The sequence below is a fragment of the Stenella coeruleoalba genome, assembly GCF_951394435.1.
Source record: "Stenella coeruleoalba genome assembly, chromosome: 6".
NCBI classification, from domain to species: Eukaryota; Metazoa; Chordata; class Mammalia; order Artiodactyla; family Delphinidae; genus Stenella; species Stenella coeruleoalba.
Window position 1 is genome coordinate 68848588 of NC_137151.1, and position 20405 is coordinate 68868992.

At 37.8% G+C, this 20405-nt stretch overlaps 1 protein-coding gene across 5 annotated transcripts in view; it reads left to right on the forward strand.

Moving 5' to 3' along the window:
- The window catches only part of MAP3K20 (mitogen-activated protein kinase kinase kinase 20), a 174476-nt gene that overhangs the window by 78427 nt on the left and 75644 nt on the right, over nt 1-20405 (forward strand). For all 5 annotated transcript variants that reach the window (XM_079923828.1, XM_079923825.1, XM_079923826.1 and 2 more), the window contains 5 exons: nt 3280-3367; nt 8902-9003; nt 13192-13257; nt 16901-16929; nt 17048-17185. In XM_079923828.1, the coding sequence (XP_079779954.1) occupies nt 3280-3367; nt 8902-9003; nt 13192-13257; nt 16901-16929; nt 17048-17185 (423 nt within the window). The remainder of the gene's footprint in view (nt 1-3279; nt 3368-8901; nt 9004-13191; nt 13258-16900; nt 16930-17047; nt 17186-20405) is intronic.

The window sequence follows — 20405 nt, forward strand, 5'->3', positions numbered from 1 at the left end:
CAGGCCATTTGCTAGAGTATCCCAGAATTTAAATCTGGAAAACAACAATCTAAGGAAAAATTATTTGCTGCATATTTACTTCAGCAATTTCCATTAATGAACTGTTGGCAAGCAGGTGCCTATAAAGGCAAATCTACATAATACATACGCTTGCTGTCAGTTACTGGCTGCTACAAGTACAGGTTTTAGTAATTCAGTTAATCCCAGGTATTTCTGTTGGAGTTTGTTTGAATTGTAACATGGTGTCACTTGACCTTCATCGATTGCAAATACCACTTATTTATTTAATCTACCTCTGCTTATTATTAGCCCATTTCCATGAAACTGCTACAGCACTCTAAAATAGCACGTTGTTTTCAAGATGTTAAATCAAATTCTTAGTTTATTAAATTGGAACCTAAAGTCTTATTCCATAAAAATGTCTTTTACTTACAAATCATACTGCAAGAGTTTTTTATAACTGTAAAAAAATTAAAATACGAGCACAACAAAGGGACACAATAGTTGTTTTGTCATTAGCATATGTCTACTCAAGAGCTGTTAGACATGCTTACCAATACCTGAAAAGATAAATTCTCTCTCCAGGGTATAATTTGTCAATATCTTAAACGTAAGCATGAAAACTAGCTGGAACACTGAAAATCCCATGTCGTGCTTAATTATAAAATGGTCGTTCAGGGCTTCCCTGGTGGCGCAGTGGTTAAGAATCCGCCTGCCAATGCAGGGGACACGGGTTCGAGCCCTGGTCCGGGAAGATCCCACACGCCGCGGAGTAACTAAGCCCGTGCGCCACAACTACTGAGCCTGCGCTCTAGAGCCCGCAAGCCACAACTACTGAAGCCCGTGTGCCTAGAGTCCGTGCTCCGCAACAAGAGAAGCCACGGCAATGAGAAGCCCACGCACCGCAACGAAGAGTTAGCCCCCGCTCGCTGCAACTAGAGAAAGCCCGCGTACAGCAACAAAGACCCAATGAGCAAAAATAAGTAAATAAAATTTTAAAAAAAAGGTTCTCCAAGGATTCAGAATATTCTTGTATTTATTCTTTATTGTTACAAACATTTTTAATGGTCACAGGATTTAGATATTCCAAACAATATAACAAAACACACCAAAGGATAACAGTCCCCTATTTTGACCAATACTAGTCCCAACATTTATGCTTCCTAACATTGAACTCTCATGCTTTACTCACAAAAGAGTTGATCTGCCACTTAAAAATAGAGGGCTTGGGGCTTCCCTGGTGGCGCAGTGGTTAGGAATCCGCCTGCTAATGCAGGGGACACGGGTTCGAGCCCTGGTCAGGGAGGATCCCACGTGCCACGGAGCAACGAAACCTGTGCGCCGCAACTGCTGAGCCTGCGCTCTAGAGCCCGCAAGCCACAACTACTGAAGCCCGCGTACCTAGAGCCTATGCTCCACAACAAGAGAAGCCACTGCAATGAGAAGCCCGTGCACCGCAGCGAAGAGTAGCCCCCATTCGCCGCAACTAGAGAAGCCCATGTGCAGCAATGAAGACCCAATGCAGCCAAAAATAAATAAATAAAATAAATTAATTTAAAAAAAATAGAGGGCTTATGATTTCCAAGCTTCACATGAACTCAATTTTTACAACCAAGGTCATTTATGATTATTTAATGAGAAGTAGAATTGTCATATGGATGAATAATTGTATTTATTACTCAATTAATGCATTTTCTTTCTACTTGGAAAACTAAACTATGAGAAGGTTGTTTGATGAATACAGAACCTCTACACACAGTGGACGCTCAGTGAATGTTAAGGAATCGTTTTGATGGCTCCCTTCAACACCTATATTACTAAAAGAAAAAACTGTCAAATCAACCTTGATAAATGTCTCATCCAATCACGAATAATGTTCCTTTCTCTTGTTCCCACATTGACCCCTTGTCAACCCTCAACCTTCTGTTTTCTATCTAGTCACACCACCTTCAAAACAAGTTTCACAGCATTTTAAATGAAAACTCAACTCCTACTATGAAAAGAAAAATGTATAACAAATGTGCAAATTCCCAAAGGGGAGTCTCCTTTATGACCAAGGCGTCTCCATTTTTATTCATTGCTGACTTTAATTGTGCTTTTAATTCTTGATTAGCCATATTTTAACTCCACAAAATCAATAAAATTTTAATGACTACATGTAATTTACTTAATCTAGAGAACATCCTCCTGTAGACATTAGCAGATATACACTGTGGTACCTCTTTTATTTTTCATTTTAAAAATTAAGTTTAGGGCTTCCCTGGTGGCACAGTGGTTAAGAATCCACCTGCCAATGCAGGGGACACGGGTTCGAGCCCTGGTCCGGGAAGATCCCACATGCCACGGAGCAACTAAGCCCGTGTGCTACAACTACTGAGCCTGCACTCTAGAACCCGTGAGCCACAACTGCTCAGCCCACATTCCACAACTACTGAAGCCCGTGGGCCTAGAGCCCATGCTCCACAACAACAGAAGCCACCGCAACGAGAAGCCTGTGCACCCCAACGAAAGAGTAGCCCCTGCTTGCAGCAACTAGAGAAAACCCATGCATAGCAATGAAGACCCAATGCAGCCCAAAATAAATAAATTAATTAAAAACAATTAAGTTTAATAAACAGTATTTTTTACCATGACACTCTGCAGTACAGTTTTCTAATAATTAACACATTTCACAGTGTAAAGTCTGGCTTCCCTATCAAATCACCACTGAAGGTCAAGAATCCACGTGTCTGTCCTTTACAGTACTTTGCATATGGTACGAGAGCAATAATATATTTGGTTATAAATGGTTAGATAAATAATATAAATAGGTATTACCTGAATCTATTCCAGTAATAGTTAAGAAACCCTGCCGTAATTTTGTCATGACTACTCATCCAACCGACAGAAGTTCAGTCTTGTTGCAGTCTCCCAAAAGAAATATTATGCAGGAAAAAATGTATTTGACTTTTAGGAAGAGGGCTTTTACTGTAAATAAATGTGGCATCTCCCCTCTTTAGTCATCCCCTTCCACTGTCAGTCATGCCAGCTTGCTAGTAAGCACCTCTTCTGCCGCCAGTTCAACCCCACTTCTTTTTTAAATTTTTCGGAAAGCTTCAATATATAAATCCTTAATCTGTCAAGAGTGCTGCCAAAAACAGTTTTATCAGCATCACATACTTGTTGAGCACATATACATCTTTGTAAATGTATCTAAAAGAAAATTGAGTAGGAAACTTATTTTATGAGACTTTTATAAATGTGAAATTTTATGCAATTTTCTGTTTGATTTTTGTATAGGCAGAAATACTCAGTGTCCTCAGTCACAGAAACATCATCCAGTTTTACGGAGTAATTCTTGAACCTCCCAACTATGGTATCGTCACAGGTAAGAACTCTATTTGACTTTTTTCTTTCCCCAATTACCTAGCTTTAGATTCTTTAATATGCTAAAATGCTTAATATTAGGTTCTGTCATGAATTGTGTGCTACTGTCAGATGTCACTTTTGTTGCTATAAAGCATTAATAAAACTGATTATATCAATATAATTAAGAATGGTGTTTCCACTTCTACCCATGTTTAATTGTGCTAATTATATCTGCGTAAATGCTATTTAAATGCACTCGCAGCTGCAGTACCAATATTTAAAGGTGCCATTTAACTAAAATTTCATTTAATTAGTTGAAGTGAGTGATGTTTTTTGTAACTCTGTGACCTTTTACAAATTAAGATTTCTTGAGCTATTCATGTTATAATTCTTTGCAAGGCATTTTAATCCCGTTAGAGCATTCTTCCTTCAAGGCCTCTGACATGAGAATATTTTTCAGATTTGGTCATCTGCGTTGATAATGACCTTGATCTAAATTATCACATAATTTGGAGCAGCAGTTTATAACTGATGGAATTACCCTTTCCAAAAAGGAGCACACAGAAAATTTTGCCTTATAAAAACACAGAAAGGCACATATTTTTAACACTTTATACTCATATTTGTATAATCCAATGAGCAAGTTCAGGTCTATGATAAGTATAGTGCTCAATTTTACAATACGTAACTTTGACCAGGTTCTTTATCACGGCAGTTCTTTGATCAAAACAAAGCAAACAAGAAAACCTTAAAAGATTAGCCCTCTTTTTTACTGTAGTGTTAAGGACTTGGATTGTCTTTATATAAAATAACAAAACACCCTCAGTAAAAAGGGCTGGATTAGGTACTTCCTTATAAATTATCTCATCTAATAGTTAGAATAACCCTATGAAATAGCTAAAGTAATTTTATTTCACATAAGAAACTAAAACTCTAACTTAAGTACTTTCCCAAGGTTACCCAGCTAGTGGTAGAACCACAGTGGTATACATTTCTCAATTTGATTATACAGAATCTCCTCTTCTTGTATGCAAGAAGCCTATGAGCACACTGTAGATCCAATGGCTGTGGAGGGCCGACTGTACTGCTCCATTTTATATAAGGGACTTGAGTATCTGTGGATTTTGGTATCTGCAAGGGCTCCTGGTACCAACCCACCACAGATGCTGAGGGATGACGTACGTACACGAACTGAGTCAAGTGTGGAAGATCAAATGGGTAGGGGATGATAGCACTTGCCCTGCCTCTTGAAATGAACACAAATAAGTCTTAGTACGGGAAGGTTAAGGCAGAAAGAGACAGGCACACACACCTTGATCACCCCGCCTAGCTAGCTCCCCCTCTTTAGAACCTCATTGTCTTTCTCAGATGTTGGGGTTCTGAGGGGGGAATCTTGAATGGCTTGAATCTATTCCAACCTGAGTGTACTTGTTAATAGAAAAGGTTATTACAGCAGGCAGCTGTTGTCACTCATACTGAGGACTTGAAAGAATAATTTATCAGAGTGATGGAATGGAATGAACACCAGAATAGGAATTGAGAATGAAATCTTGTCTTGATTCTGCCAAAGCTGCATAGGTGGGTCACTGATGATCTATGTCTCAGTTTTCTCATACGTGAATGAAGGGACTAGAATTGATGATTTCTGGGTGAGAGGGTGTATGTGTATGTGTGCACCTGTGCGTGCTGAAACTTCTCATCACAGAGATTTTCTAAAATCTGCTTATAAGACCTGGAACAGAGTCCAAGAGGCAGCTGCCATTTTATTTCCCTTGGAAGGGAAGTGAACATCTTTCCCCCAGATCTGCAAAGAAATGGGGTGACTAGAATCTCAATCTCCAAAGTCAAAAGAAAAGATACGATAGTGGACCATCTTTTCTCTGATCTTTGGAAACCTTAATTCTGTACTACCGTGCAAGCAATAACCATGAACTGGAGTAACTATCATAATTTCAGACAAAATAGGCTTAAGAAAAGAAATATTACTAGAGATAAATTGGGTCATTTCATAATGATAAAAGGATCAGCATATCAGGAAGATACAGCAATTGTAAATGTAGATACAGCTAACAATAGGTCCTCAAAGTACATGAAGCAAAAATTGACAGACTTTAAAGCATAGTCAGTTCAACAATAATGGATTTCATTACCCCACTCTCAGTAACTGAGAGAACAACTAGATAGAAAATCAGCAAGGATATAGAAGACTTGACAAACGCTCTCAACCAACTCTACCTAACGCACATACATAGAATACACCGCCCAACAAAGAATATATATTCTTTTCAAGGGCACATGGAACATTCTTTAGCATACATAAGTTAGGCCATGAAGTAAATCTCAATATATCCAACAGGACTGAAAAGTTCTCCAACTACAATAGAATTAAGTTAGAAATTAATGCAAGAAAGAAACCTGGAAAATTCCCAAATATTTGGAAATTAAACAACATATTTCTGAATACCCAGTGAGTCAAGAAACTACAATGGATTTTTAAATACTTTGGACAGAGAGAAAAGGAAAATGTAGCATATCAAAATTATAGGTGGCAGATAAAGTAGTACTTGGGGGGGATTTATAGCTTTAAACATATATGGTAAAAAAAGAAAAAGGTCTGGGCTTCCCTGGTGGTGCAGTGGTTGGGAGTCCGCCTGCCGATGGAGGGGGCACGGGTTCGTGCCCCGGTCCAGGAAGATCCCGCGTGCCACAGAGCGGCTGGGCCCGTGAGCCATGGCCGCTGGGCCTGCGCTTCCGGAGCCTGTACTCCGCAACGGGAGAGGCCACAGCAGTGAGAGGCCCGTGTACCGCAAAAAAAAAAAAAAAAGGTCTGAAATTGATCATTAAGCTCCAACCTCAACAAATTGCAAAAATAACAGAATAAACCCAAAGCAAGCCCAATGAAAGGAAATAATAAGGATTAGAGCAGAATGCAATAACATAGAAAACAGAAAAATAATAGAGAAAATCCATGAAACTAAAAGTTTGGTCTTTGCAAAGATCAGTAAAACTGACAAACCTTTAGCTGGACTGACCAACAAAAAAGAAAATACAAATTAGCAAAACCAGGAATGAGGGAGAGGATAGCACTACAGTCCCTACAGAAATTTAAAAGGATTATAAGAGAATGTTATGACCAACTTTATGCCAACAAATTAGACAATTTAGTTGCAATGAACAAGTCCCTGAAACGATAAAAAATTTCAAAACTGACTCAAGAAGAAACAGAAAATCTGCCCAGAACTATAAGTAAAGGAATTTAAATTTATAATTTAAAATATCTTCATAATGAAACGCCAGACCCAGATGATTTCACTGGGGGATACTATCAAATGTTTATAGAAAAAATAACACCAGTCCTTCCCATACTCTTTCTGAAAATAGAAGAAGGAACACTTACCAACTCATTCTAGAAGGCCAGTATTATCCTAATATCAAAGCCAGATAAAACATAATAAGAAAACTGCAGACCACTGTCCCTCCTGAACATAGATGCAAAAATCCTTGACTACGTATCAGCAAACTGAATACAGCCACCAATAAAAAGGACTATACACCACAACCAAGTGGAATTTATCCCAGAAATGTAAGGTTGATTTAACTTCTGAAATCAATTAATATAAAGCATCGTAATAGATAATAGAATAAAAGACAAAAACCATTTGGCATTCTACAACACCCATTCACGCTAAGAAATCTCAACAGGCTAAAAATAGAAGTCAATTTTCTCAGCCTGATAAATAGCATCTATTAAAACCCACAGCTAAGATCTTACTTAAAGGTGAAAAATTGAATGTTTTTCCCTTAAGGTTGGGAACAAGGAAATGAGGTTCTGCTCTTGTCACATCTAGTCACCATTGTACTGGAGGTTCTAGTCAGTTTAATCAGGCAAGAAAAAGAAAATAAAAGGCATCCAGGTTAGAAAGGGAGAGGTAAAACTGTCTTATGTGACATGATTCTCTAAGACTCAGGACACCCCAGGAATCCACAAAAAACTACCAAAACTAATAAACAGGATAAGCAAGGTCACAAGGATCCAAGATTACTATACAAAAATTAATTGTAGGGCGCTTCCCTGGTGGCACAGTGGTTGGGAGTCCGCCTAACGATGCAGGGGACACGGGTTCGTGCCCTGGTCCGGGAAGATCCCACATGCCGCGGAGCGGCTGGACCCGTGAGCCATGGCCACTGAGCCTGCGCGTCCGGAGCTTGTGCTCCACAACAGGAGAAGCCGCAACAGTGAGAGGCCCGCGAACCACAAAAAAAAAAAAAAAAAAAAAAAAAAATTAATTGTATTTCTATATACTGGGAATGAACAGTCTAAAAATGAAATTTAAAAACCATTCCATTCACAGTACTATCAAAAAGAATAGTACTTTGGTATAAATTTAATAGTATTGAGGTATAAATTTAACATAAGAAGTGTTAAGACTTGTGCAATGAAAAGTACAAAACATTGCTGAGAGAAAATAAAGATCTAAATAAATGGAAAGATTACATGTTCATGGCTTGGAAGACTCAATATTGTTATGACGGCAGTTCTCCCAAATTGATCTACAAATTCAAAACAATTCCTGTCTAAATCTCAGCACACATTTTTTGTAAGAAATTGACAAGGTGATCCTAAAATTCACATAGAAATATAAAAGACTGGAATAGCCAAACCAGTTTTAAGAAAGATCTAAGTTTAAGGTCTTTGCCGCATTTCAAAACTTATTATATAAAGATGTTAAAAAAAAAAAAACTTATTACAGATCTGTAGTAATTAGCATGGTGCAGTATTGACACAAGGACAGGCATATAGAGCAATGGAGCAAAATTAAGAATTTAGGGGAAAAAACCTTGCATTGATGGTCAATTGATTTTCAACAAGTGTCAAGACTATTAAATGGGTAAAGGATAGTCTTTTCAACAAACTGTGCTGGGAAAATTAGAAATCCACATGCAAAAAAAAAAAAATCTTAGACCCTCACCTCAAACCATACACAAAAGTAAACTGAAAATGGATCATAGAAATTATCAAATTGTACACTTACAGTATGTGAATTTTAAGATAGAGAATTTATATCTCAAAGCCATTTTTAAAGGAATGTTCTCACTTTCTTGGCCTTTTGTGCTTCAAATTTGAGGGCTCTTCTAAATCCTGATGCAACAAATACTGATTTGTTTGCATTGTCACATAAACCCTCTGACTTATGTGTTTCATCTTATCTCATAAGAATAACAAATTTTTGAAGAAATACCTATATTCATGCCTACCTTTGTTTCAAATACATTCTTGCAACATCCTTGTGTTTCTGAATTCCATCTGAATGTATTTGGATTTCATTGTCAGCTCAAGTTTTATTATTCATTCTGTTAGTGGTCTTGTCTTTGACAGATTTCTTACCAGGATGATATTCACTTTTAGAAACTTTTAGAAACAGCATGGAACAGTTTTTATAAACTTTTAATGCCTTTTGTTAATTTAACACATTTTCCCAATGAAACTATGAAGTCTTATTTCTGAAATGTGCCTTGGTTTTAATTATATGCTTATGTTTCCTTTGAAAATAGAATATGCTTCTCTGGGGTCACTCTATGATTACATTAACAGTAACAGAAGTGAAGAGATGGACATGGAACACATTATGACCTGGGCCACTGATGTAGCCAAAGGTAATGCTTCATGTATTCTTACAGAATTGATGGAGAGCATCCTGACATGGTGACTTTAGTCGGAGGATTTCTTATTCTGTATCTTAAGATGTTCTTTTTTCAGACCAAAAGTAGCAAGAATTCTGCAGCTTACTGTGCACATAATATTTTAGATCATTGCCTTTCTACTCCTGCATTCCTTTTCTCTTCTTCCTTTCTTTTTTACCAAAAACCAAGTTCCAACAAAATCAGTGGCTCCAAGGCAGCATTTTTGCCCTATTTTGTGACATTGTAATTGACCAGCTTGTTTGATACATTAAATGGAAAGATTATAATTCTGTTGTGCTGCAAGTCTCTACTTAGATGCAGTATCCAGAAAACATGACTTACTGTAGGATTAGTTCTACTCATTTCGGATACATAATAATATGCTAAAAATAGTAACCACTTGGAAAAAATTTTTTTATTTATCCTGCCTTGCAAAAGCAATTCAGATTTTATTTTATATTTAATGTAAACTTGGAAATCACCCTTGGAAATGAAATATTTTTAATACACAATATGCCTAAACAAGGTGCCTAGTTCTTTTTCCCTCATAAATTCCTGCATAGACAAATGCTTTCTAAAGCAATTTAAATTCCATTTATTTTTATCTTTTTATTTTCCATTTTCCTAACTGAATGTTTCTGAGTTTTATTTATAACTGTCAAAGTTGCTTTGGAAACAACTTAATCTAATGAATGCTGATGGTTACGTTTGTATTCTAGCAACCCCTAGAAAGCAAGTCTTTCCAAATTTTACTGGAGCAATTAACTCCTTTGCATTTTGCTGCTCCAATCTCTACCAACATCTCTTTACAAAGCAAATAAAGGGATATTTAGCATCCAATAAGGAAAGCAACTCATACTTTGCTTTCACTGGGAAGTTACACAGGGACTTCCAAAAGCAATAGCCTTTCCTTTGGGGAATTATCTTGTCCGCCTTAAGTTTCATCAACACCTGCCAAATTCTTCAAATGGAGAAAGTGAAAATTAAAAAACAAAAGTTTCATGCTAAACGCTGCTGCTTGAATGATACTTCATTACCTTATAAGAATAATAAGCTCTATGTTTAGGATGGTATACCTAAGGCTTTGGCTGTGTTAATTAACTTAATTGTGTATTCATGCATCAGACGTCTCAAATCAGCCTTAAAATTTCACATTCTTCAAGACATTTTCATGTAACATCATAGCCACTTCTCTGCATATCAGTAGGCCACCTGTTCGTAAGCAGGGTAATGTGCTATTATTGGAAACTGCCTGAAGCCTTGTGGAAATACACTTACAGAAATGTAAATACATATACAAGCAGTTCTTGACTTAAAACACTTCACCTTACAGACATTTGCATTTAGGGTGCTCAGCCAATTACACCCATCTTATTACTTAATGGCACTTAAGATGGATAGACAGCAAACAAATCAACCGACACCAGTCACTCAGCTTCCAGCTGTACACCCTCCACTTAAGCTTCTCTGGCCCCCAGCCTGTAAACCTCATCCCTCCTGGTCCCTTCCCCTGCAACAGTCCCTGTCTATAGGGCAAGTCCTTTGGCTCCAGATCAGCTCAGTCATTCCTGTGGTTTCTCAAGAGCCCTGGCACTCTGTATCAGAAGTCCAAGGAAGAAAAGGAACAGGACTAAATAGCACACTGGAACTAGAGGTAAAAAACAGGGATGGAGAAAATGGGAGTGTCCAGAACCACACGGTAATAAAATCACTTTTTGGTGGCTGATGAATTAATCTGAAAGGCAAGTTCTAATGTGTTTGGACTCAGGTGAGAAGCGTGAGGCAGAGAAGAGACTTGTTCATGTGTAGTCACAGTAATACTTAATACTTGAAATGGCCTACGAAAGGAAGAAGAAATCAGTGCTTTCAGAATGGCTTCTACCCTCTCTGATAAAGCTATGTGTAGAACTTGGAGATGAAATAGGAAGGCTTGATTTTTGTTGATTCCATTTTGAATTCAGCTGTGCCCTTCAGTTTGACCATCACTGAAGCCACTGAAGCAACAAGATGTTGAGAAATCAAAGGATGAATAATTCATTTCAAATAAGAGTGGATTCGTGCATTTTGAAATAGGCATTGCTTAACATCACTGCAAAGAGAAAACCTCCTAAAAGGCAAAAAAAAAGATTCTCTTCTTTCTGGGTGGGAAGAGGGATAGAGGGCAGACCAGCCAGTATATCTGAAATTGCTACAGGTCAGTCAACAATGGGTAAAAGGAACAATTAAAGCAAATAAACCAGGATCCAATCTCCAAATGGTCATCATTGATTCCAAATCTCCCCAGTGACTCCTGTGAAATCTTTTTTTAGGAAACTCTGAATCTTAAAATTGATGAAAATATTTTTCAGCATTCCTATTTTTTTGCAATAAACATAAGGCAGACAGAATTGTAGATAGCTCTATAAAAACACATTAAATAGAATTTTATATGATTTTGATTACAACTTTTTTATGTACACTAAATATTCTATAAATGTATACTATATGTTATACACAAATAATTTACAACACTTTTTCTCGTAATAGCTGCCATGAGGAAGAAAAGTTCCTGTATTTAAAGCTTCTGTGCTTGAGCGTTTTTTGAAATTCTTTATTGTCAGCAAATGTAGACATGATCTAGGTCTACCTCTAATAGTTAATTAAATAGTTTCTACCTGAAAAATTATTCAGGAATTTGATTCTTAAAGAAAAAGAGAAATAACTATGAAATTCTGTCATAAAAATTATTAAAAGTTACCTGAGTTGTAGCTTTTGAATTTTCAGAGCTTCGAATATGTAGAACTTAATATTAGAAGAAATATTTCTTTTATTCCAGTTATATCTTGTTTAAGATCATTTGAATTACTAATACTTTTGTTGACTCTTCAGTAATATCTTTATATGGCAAGAGTTTAAATTTTTTGAAACTTTTCTTTGTTCTTTCATGATTCTTCACTATATAATAATCAGAATGTAGAAAATAATAGATTATTTTTAAAATTAGCTTTTATAAAACTGAAATTTTCTATATACTGAAAAAAAGAACCAAGGCCTAGTTATTAAATTATTTTTCAATAGATAGTTCGTTAGGGCTTCCCTGGTGGCGCAGTGGTTGAGAGTCCGCCTGCCGATGCAGGGGACACCGGTCCGGGAGGATCCCACATGCCGCGGAGCGGCTGGGCCGGTGAGCCATGGCCGCTGAGCCCGCGCTTCCGGAGCCTGTGCTCCACAATGGGAGAGGCCACAGCAATGAGAGGACCGCGTACTGCAAAAAAAAAAAAAAAAAAAAAAAAGGTAGTTCATTAACCAAAGGAACCTGTTTGATTGGGGTGAGGGGCTATTCCATTGTTTAGAAAAGACAACTTGAGAAATAAAGAGAGGAAATGTTTCAGTAGAAAATGCTCTTGTTCTTTATTCTAAGGGGATAGACTGTATAAATACTGGGAAAGAGTCATTTTTTAATTCAAAATAATGAAACTCTATATACATCCAATTTACTGAAGTAACCTGATTTTCAGTATGTTGTAGAGAATTTTGGAGTACATTTAAATATATATTATGTCGAAGATTTATCCTTGTAAGAAGAATAAAATATTTTGTAACTACTGTATATTTTTCTATCTGAGGATCCCCAAATCCTTTACCAACCACAACTAATGAATCCAACCAGTTCTCCCCACCCCTACCCCACCTCCACTCCCAGGGTCTTACTGGAATGAGTACTGAGAAACCAAGCTTCACTGGGTAACTGCAGACATGCAAATGAAAACTGAAATTTTTGGTCAGAACTTTGGCTGATTTAGAAGGCAGTTGGTAGTATAGAATACCTTAGTCATTGGAGCATTTCTTCCAGTGGTATCTGTGCTATTTTCATGCAGACTCCAGAAAATTAAGGTGTCCTTATTGGGTATTATAAGAAGCTAGCTTTATCCACAATCAAATTCCAACTTCTAAGAGGTTAAAGCACATAAATTTTTCTTAGCATATAAATTTTCTTAATGTGGGCATATCCTGTCCCTATTTTATCCATCATGGAAGAACAGAGCACATGAATTTAGTTTTTGCTATTAAATCCTTTGCAAAAATATGGAAAGTAATACTGATGTTTAAAATAGAAAGGTAATACTGATGCAATGTTGAAAAATTATATTAATAGGCCTTTCTCCCTTTTTGTACAAAAAGGAATGCACTATTTACATATGGAGGCTCCTGTCAAGGTGATTCACAGAGATCTCAAGTCAAGAAATGGTAACGTAGTCATATGTTTTTATTTTACCTATTTTATTATAAAATACATGCACCGTTGTATAGAAATAGGCATCATGCTTTCCATCTCTTTTGTAACCTGCTGTTTTGACTCACTGCTGATACTGTGTAAATCTTTCCTCTATTAATAAATGTTCAAATCCTCCACATTATTTCAAGAGGCTGCATAGTATTCCACTGTATAAGTAGCACAGAATATGGACATTTGGGTTGTTTACATTATTTTTTCTATGATAAGAAATGTTGAAGTTAATACTTCTCAGTAGACATTTTCAACACATCCCTAATTATTTCTCTAGAATCATTTTCTAAAACAGGTATTGCTGGTCAAAGCACATAGTTGTGTATTTCTAGTTCTTCTATTTTTAGATGGCTCTCTGTACTAGCAGTTTGGAGTTTTGTTCTTGTTACTCCTGAGTTATTTGGTGTAAATTTTTTATGTCACTCACATTACCCGAAGGAGTGCCCAAAAATGATCAGCACAGGTTTGGAAAGTAAGAGCTTTCTTTTTCTTCTTCTCTACTTCCTAAAGTTTATTTATGATCCTGTATTTTATAATTCGGAGAGTGAGCACTTTTAAATGGCAGGATTAGATGTTACCTTCAAGTAGGAGTGGTAATAGAATGCTTTGTCCATTACATCACTTGAAAATTAATGGAAAAAGGCAGTGGGATTATTTAGCTAGCCAGCACTCAGAGTTTGCCTCAGAGTTTGCTACTTAAAAACAAAAAATCTTGCTATCAATTCATTCACATGCTTTAATTTTTTTCCTTGCTTTCTAAGTGATTCTTCTAAGTATGGAGGAGGAGGAAAACAATTTATTTTTAGAAAATCTTTAAATCACTGCAGTTAAAATGGGTAACTGCTAATAGTGTGGTCCTTAGAATGGGTAGTCGTGGCCAGCAGAGGAAGAGAACTCGGGAATCCATCCAGCTGCCCAGGACCTTGATGCTTGCGGGGGTGGAGAAGGGGAAGTTGTCGGCAGCTGCCACTCCTCAGCAGTCCAGGTTGGACCAGCACCCTGACCCTGACAGTTCACTCTGGCTGATTGTTCTTGCCCTTTTCTAGGTTTCATCACTTATCCTTTGGCTTTTCTTAGACATAAGCTTCCTGGAGCTAAATACTTTTAATATATATTGACTAGCAGGAGGTCATTAGGAAATAATACAGAATCTAGTAGGAAGTATCAGAGTTTTATGACTTTGTACATTTTCAGTTCTTGCTCAGAGTTTCAATCCAAATAAGTTGTTTAACATCTCTCCTTTTAATCTAGTTTACCAGTATATCTTATATATCCCATGAGAGGAGAATGGTTAAATTATCCAAGATGTCATTATGAAGACTAACAATGGAGAATGTTCCCATTTTTAGAAATTACAGTTTGAGGGCTTCCCCGGTGGCACAGTGGTTAAGAATCTGCCTGCCAGTGCAGGGGACACGGGTATGAGCCCTGGTCCGGGAAGATCCCACATGCCACGGAGCAACTAAGCCCATGCGCGGCAACTGCTGAGCCTGCGCTCTAGCGCCCATGCTCCGCAACAAGAGAAGCCACCGCAATGAGAAGCCCACGCACCGCAAAGAGGAGTAGTCGCTGCTCGCCACAACTAGAGAAAGCCCGTGCCCAGCAACGAAGACCCAACACAGCCACAAATAAATAAATATAATAAATAAATTTAAAATAAATAAATAAATAAATCTATATAACTTAGAAAATGAAAGTCCTACTATTCTGTCTCCACCCCCACCCCAAAACTGTTAAAAGTTTGATCTATATTGTTTCAATGTGTATGTGTTTTCACATCAAGTAACTACACAAACTGTAAATTTATTTTTGGCTGCGTTGGGTCTTCGTTGCTGTGTGTGGGCTTTCTCTAGTTGCAGTGAGCAGGGGCTACTCATCATTGCGGTGCACAGGCTTCCCATTGCAGTGACTCACAAGATACGTATGTGAATATGTTCAATAAGCAGATAGATATATAGTTTTGAGGCTGAGATCTATTTGAGAGTGTTAAGATGTAGTTGGGGCTTTTATGGGAGTGGGCGAATAAGAGCATAAGAAGGGAGAAGGCCAAGGGCAGAATCCTGAAGAAATGTTTCTAGCCTTTCCTTTGTAAGCCACACAGTGCCTTGAACATGGTAGTTTAGCAATACTTATTAGCTGTTACTAATGACCTTGATAAGTGGAGAAAATAACCTTTGCATGATCCAATACACAGAAATAGCCTAAGGGTAAATTTGATACTATATATAATAAGCTATACATTTTTTCAAATAAAAAAATATTAATACTATATTCAGTTATTTAAAAAATACTTCTACTTTTTTTATCATAAGATTAATAAGTGTTCATTTAAAAAGTCTAACATTATAAATCTGTGTACTAAAATGTACTGTGTCCAAGTTGATCTTTTCATCTTCTGCCTACCCCCCAAAAAATTATTCCTTCATTCCCTTCTCGGTGAGTGACAATACCAGTTGCCTAATCCAGTAATCAAATAAAAAGGAATTACAGTTCGATTGCAGAGTTCCTGTTCTAACCATTATGCTGTATTGCCTCTATTTTATTTCCTCTTTGAGTTCTCCTCCTCCTCCCCCATAGCCAATAATCCAAGCCCAGTTGATTCTGCTTCCTGTTTCTTGACTCGGTCCACTTCTCTCCTGTCCTTTGCCACAGCCTTAGTGCAGGCATCCTCATCTCTCTTGGACTACAACACTGCTGCACACAGTGATCTACTTACCTGTGTTCTGTTCCCCTCTGAAAACTTGACCCTTTCATTCCTCCACTTAAAATCATTCATTGCCTTTCCATTTCTCACAAAGGCTCTTCTGGACCTGGCCTGTGCCTTTTCCTCTGCTCCTGACCTTTTGCACAAGCTCACTCTTCTGCTTAGAAAACTGCTTTCCTCCCCCAGGTCTCCTCTTTCTGGTTAGCATAGCATCATTTCTTCCAGGAAACTTCAACCTCCTTACACTTTGACTTCTTAGACTGCTCTTTGGTACTATGGCAGTCTCCATGCCTCTCATCATGGAACTTATCCCGCTTTATTATAGATGTTTAACTGTCTTTACCATTAGACTGTAATCTCTACCAGAGCTGAGACAATGTCAGTCTTGCTCACCTTCCTCTGCTAGAACATAGTACATGGCCTTGCCCATAGTATATGCTCAACAAATATTTGTTAAATGAATGAATGTATGAATAAGTAAATAAATGAGTATTATCTCTGCCTTCAAGAAAATTACTCTTCAACTGGGAGGAAAAACCATATATACCATGAAGTAATAATGCTAATTATTCCTCAGTATCATGTTGACAGTCTAGTGGCAGAACCCAAGTAAAAATTTGGTTCTCTTGACTACTCCTAATCTATGCCTTTTTTGCTGGACACTACTGCATTTAATTTAAACCAGTGTTTTGAAGCCTTTTTTAATCAGCACCCCATAGAATTAGTTTTTTATTTTTATTTTAGTGTCAGCTCCTTTTTACAAAATCTTCAGTGCAGTAAATACTTTAATTTTACCTTTCATAATGCCATATGGAAGATAGAAATAGAAGTTTATAATATTTTTCAGTATAACTCAAATTAGATGAGTTTCATAATTTATCTTTTTTTTTTCCTTTTAGTTGTTATTGCTGCTGATGGGGTGTTGAAGGTAGGACTCTTTATTTTAATTTTTAAAAATTTCGTTAATTTCAGATGTAGGTTTTGTGACTGGTAATTCTTGTATTAGTCAGTGAGTAAAAAGTTGATACTCGTTTCTCTTTTCTCAGATCTGCGATTTTGGTGCCTCTCGGTTCCACAACCACACAACGCACATGTCCTTGGTTGGAACTTTCCCGTGGATGGCTCCAGAAGTTATCCAGAGTCTCCCTGTGTCTGAAACTTGTGACACATATTCCTATGGTGTGGTGAGTTCATTTCTTATTTTTTGTTGCTAAAGGACATGCAAAAAGCAAACTTGCAGAAGCGGGGTATGACAATTTAACCCAGTTTTAAAACAATGATGCTGTTTCTGGTGGAATGCCCAGAGCAGTGGCAACACAGAGAATATTTTCTAATTACTAGAAGGTTTACTTTGATCATTTTTATGCATCTGAGTTATTTTGTCCTGTGTTGAGAAGAAGCCAGTGCCATCGCAAGAAGCAAATTTAGATGGAACCTAAAACAGTGTTGGGCCTGATGCCCTCCTGTGGAGAGTGCCTTCCTGGGTGGACATATGTCTGTAGAATATCTCTGCAAGTCAGTGGATACAATGTGGAACAGGACTTCGTTGTCATGCGTTGCTCAGAAGCCACCAATGGATCTGCCAACTGAGTTAATTAACAGGAAATGTCAACCATTAAACTGATTAGTGAATTTCTGGAGAATACAGAAGAAAATGTGCTTATCATCTAGCACATAGCCTTGCCCATGTCTGCTGCAATGGCTGTCTGAAGCATGAATCTAAGGTCTCACATAAGAATACCAGCAGAGCAACATAGTTACAAGAACAGAATAATGTGCCGGTGGGTCGGGAGGTGGGATGCTCAAGGAAGAGAGGCCACAGGAATGAAGTGAAGGAGCAGAAGCTGCTAGAGGAGTTTTGAGATGGATCATTCTTGAGGAATAAGTTGTATCTGAATTAGCAGAGAGAAGGAAGTGGGGGCAATGGGGGAGGAGAGGCAGGGAGGGAAAGTGGGCAGGGAGTTTCCTTGGTGGACGAAGGAATGTGTTGCCCTTTTTTGAGGATAAGTTTTTTATCCCTAAAAATGCTGCATTTCCTTTAAAAAGTCCAAAATAGTGTTTGGAACCCCCTGTCTTCGCCTCTCATCTCCTGATCATATTGCCTCTCTATTTTATAACTTCTTAAAAGGAGACTTTCATAATAATGGGGAAAAAGCAGTCTAACTGTAGACCAAATCAACATACCTCTTCTTCCTGAACTTCTGTGTTTTCAACTGAAGGTGACAGCTGATAGCACAGGAGACCAACACTGTCAAACCCATTCCTTTTTCTTTAGAGTTCATCAGTCTCTAGGTAATTACTGCTAGCCTCAGTAAGTTCTGGGCTGGTTTCAGTTAGCTAGCTTTTTCTAAATCATTACTACATCTTATGTATACCAAATTAATATAATAGCAGTTTTGTTGGCTATTGAAAAAAATCATTTCATGAATGAAATATATGTTTTTGATGAAAGGCTAGAATTGTAAAAGTTGGAAGACAGTAGTAGCATCAGGTTAAATACCTAATTTTCCTTAATTCTGTGTGCTTCTAAGAATGAAGGCTATAACCTATTTTAGACAGTGATAAAATAATTCTTATCAAAAGAAGGGAAAAAAACAAAAGTTCCTGAAGAAATATATTCTAAAGCTGGTCCCATATGTCAAAAGTTACTACGTTCTAACCATTCTACAAATCATCTGCTGGGGAGTCTGAAAATGGGGAAATTTGTTGCGATTTAAGACTGTTTGTGAGATTATTTCCTCTTAATGAAGTTATGTTCCTCATTTTTTTTTTTTTTTTTTTGCGGTATGCGGGCCTCTCACTGTTGTGGCCTCTCCTGTTGCGGAGCACAGGATCCAGACGTGCAGGCTCAGCGGCCATGGCTCACGGGCCCAGCCGCTCTGCGGCACGTGGGATCCTCCCGGACCGGGGCACGAACCCGTGTCCCCTGCATTGGCAGGCAGACTCTCAACCACTGCGCCACCAGGGAAGCCCTATGTTCCTCATTTTTAAGCAAAAATCTATTTATTGTGTCAGGCACTGTGCTAGATACCAACTTAGGGCAATTTACATTGTACTTTGCCTGCTCCTTGGGACCAGTGTCTCATTTTATCCTGTGGAAACAGGAGCCAGCAAACTTTTTCTATAAAGGCCAGACAGTAAATATTTTAGACTACGAGGGCCACTTACAATCTCTGTTGCATATTCTTTTGTTTTTTACAACTCTTTAAAACTGGTAAAACCGCTCTGCCATCTGTAGCAGACTGACATTTGAGACCCCTGTGGAACCCTCTTATTCAAGATAGGAAGACAAGCCACATGGCTGAAGAACGGTTCCTAGTATTTTGATAAGGGACCACAATTCTCACTCTTTCCCATTGCATGTTAGTTTTAAAACAGGGGCTACTCTTTTGCTATCTTAAAGAGAGGGGTTTACTCGGAATGCTGGTTATTCTTACCCCATAGCTGCATCAGCAGAATTCCATTCAGAAAAGTGCACATGTGCTCATTTAATTATAAATGACAAATCAGGATTTTATTTAATTCTGACCCCTTCCCATAGTACTGTCAATTAACACCATTAGTGGAAGAAAAAGTACAAGGCATGCTTTACTGAGCCTTTTTGTTTAAACAATCAGTTTTTTTTTTTAAATGAAAATAGCATTACATGTCCCTAAAAGAGCAGTAGAGGACAGTTATTAAGGTAGGGGCCATGTTAGCTGTAGAAGTTTATAGTGCATAAACCTTGAAAATTATATCTATCTAGGAGAGCAATGCGGGCATTTAGAATTTTTGATGTCCTTTCAAAACAGGTGAGTAACCAGAACTCCTTTGTCAGTAGGTGCATCTGTTTGCAGAAAACATACCAGGGTTCATTCAAAAGCCTGTTCCATTAATTGAGCTCCCACCCACAGAGCAGTCACATGCAGATGAATAAGAACATAAAAAACAGTTGTCCCTTTTTTGAAACCCATCCCCCAAACCCCAATATATGTTTGCTTTTTATTTTTCTTTCTCAGACTTGCTGTAAGAATTTAGCCCTTCATAGTCTCAAAGTCCCTAGCCCTCCCCAGTTTAATTAACCTCTGTTTCTTCTTAACACATGAGGAGACTAGCCAGCCTTGTATAGCCCTGAAATAAACGTGCTGGTGAAATGCCAGAAATGGATCTTGTGATCCTTGCTTCTGCGCTGGTATTCGCTAGGCAGGCAATTGTTTCTGTTTTATAAGGCAGTAGGTTTTTTCTATCCCCTTCTGGTGACTTCTCTTGAAGGACTAAGCCAGGAGTGTTTAGGATATTATCCACGAAAAAGAAAAGACTTCAGGAGAGCCAAAATCATTGAAGAATTAGCCTTCTGAGAACTCAAGACCTAGCCACTCTTTAAAAACAAAGCTCTCCTGAGGACAATGCAGAAAGGATTACCTT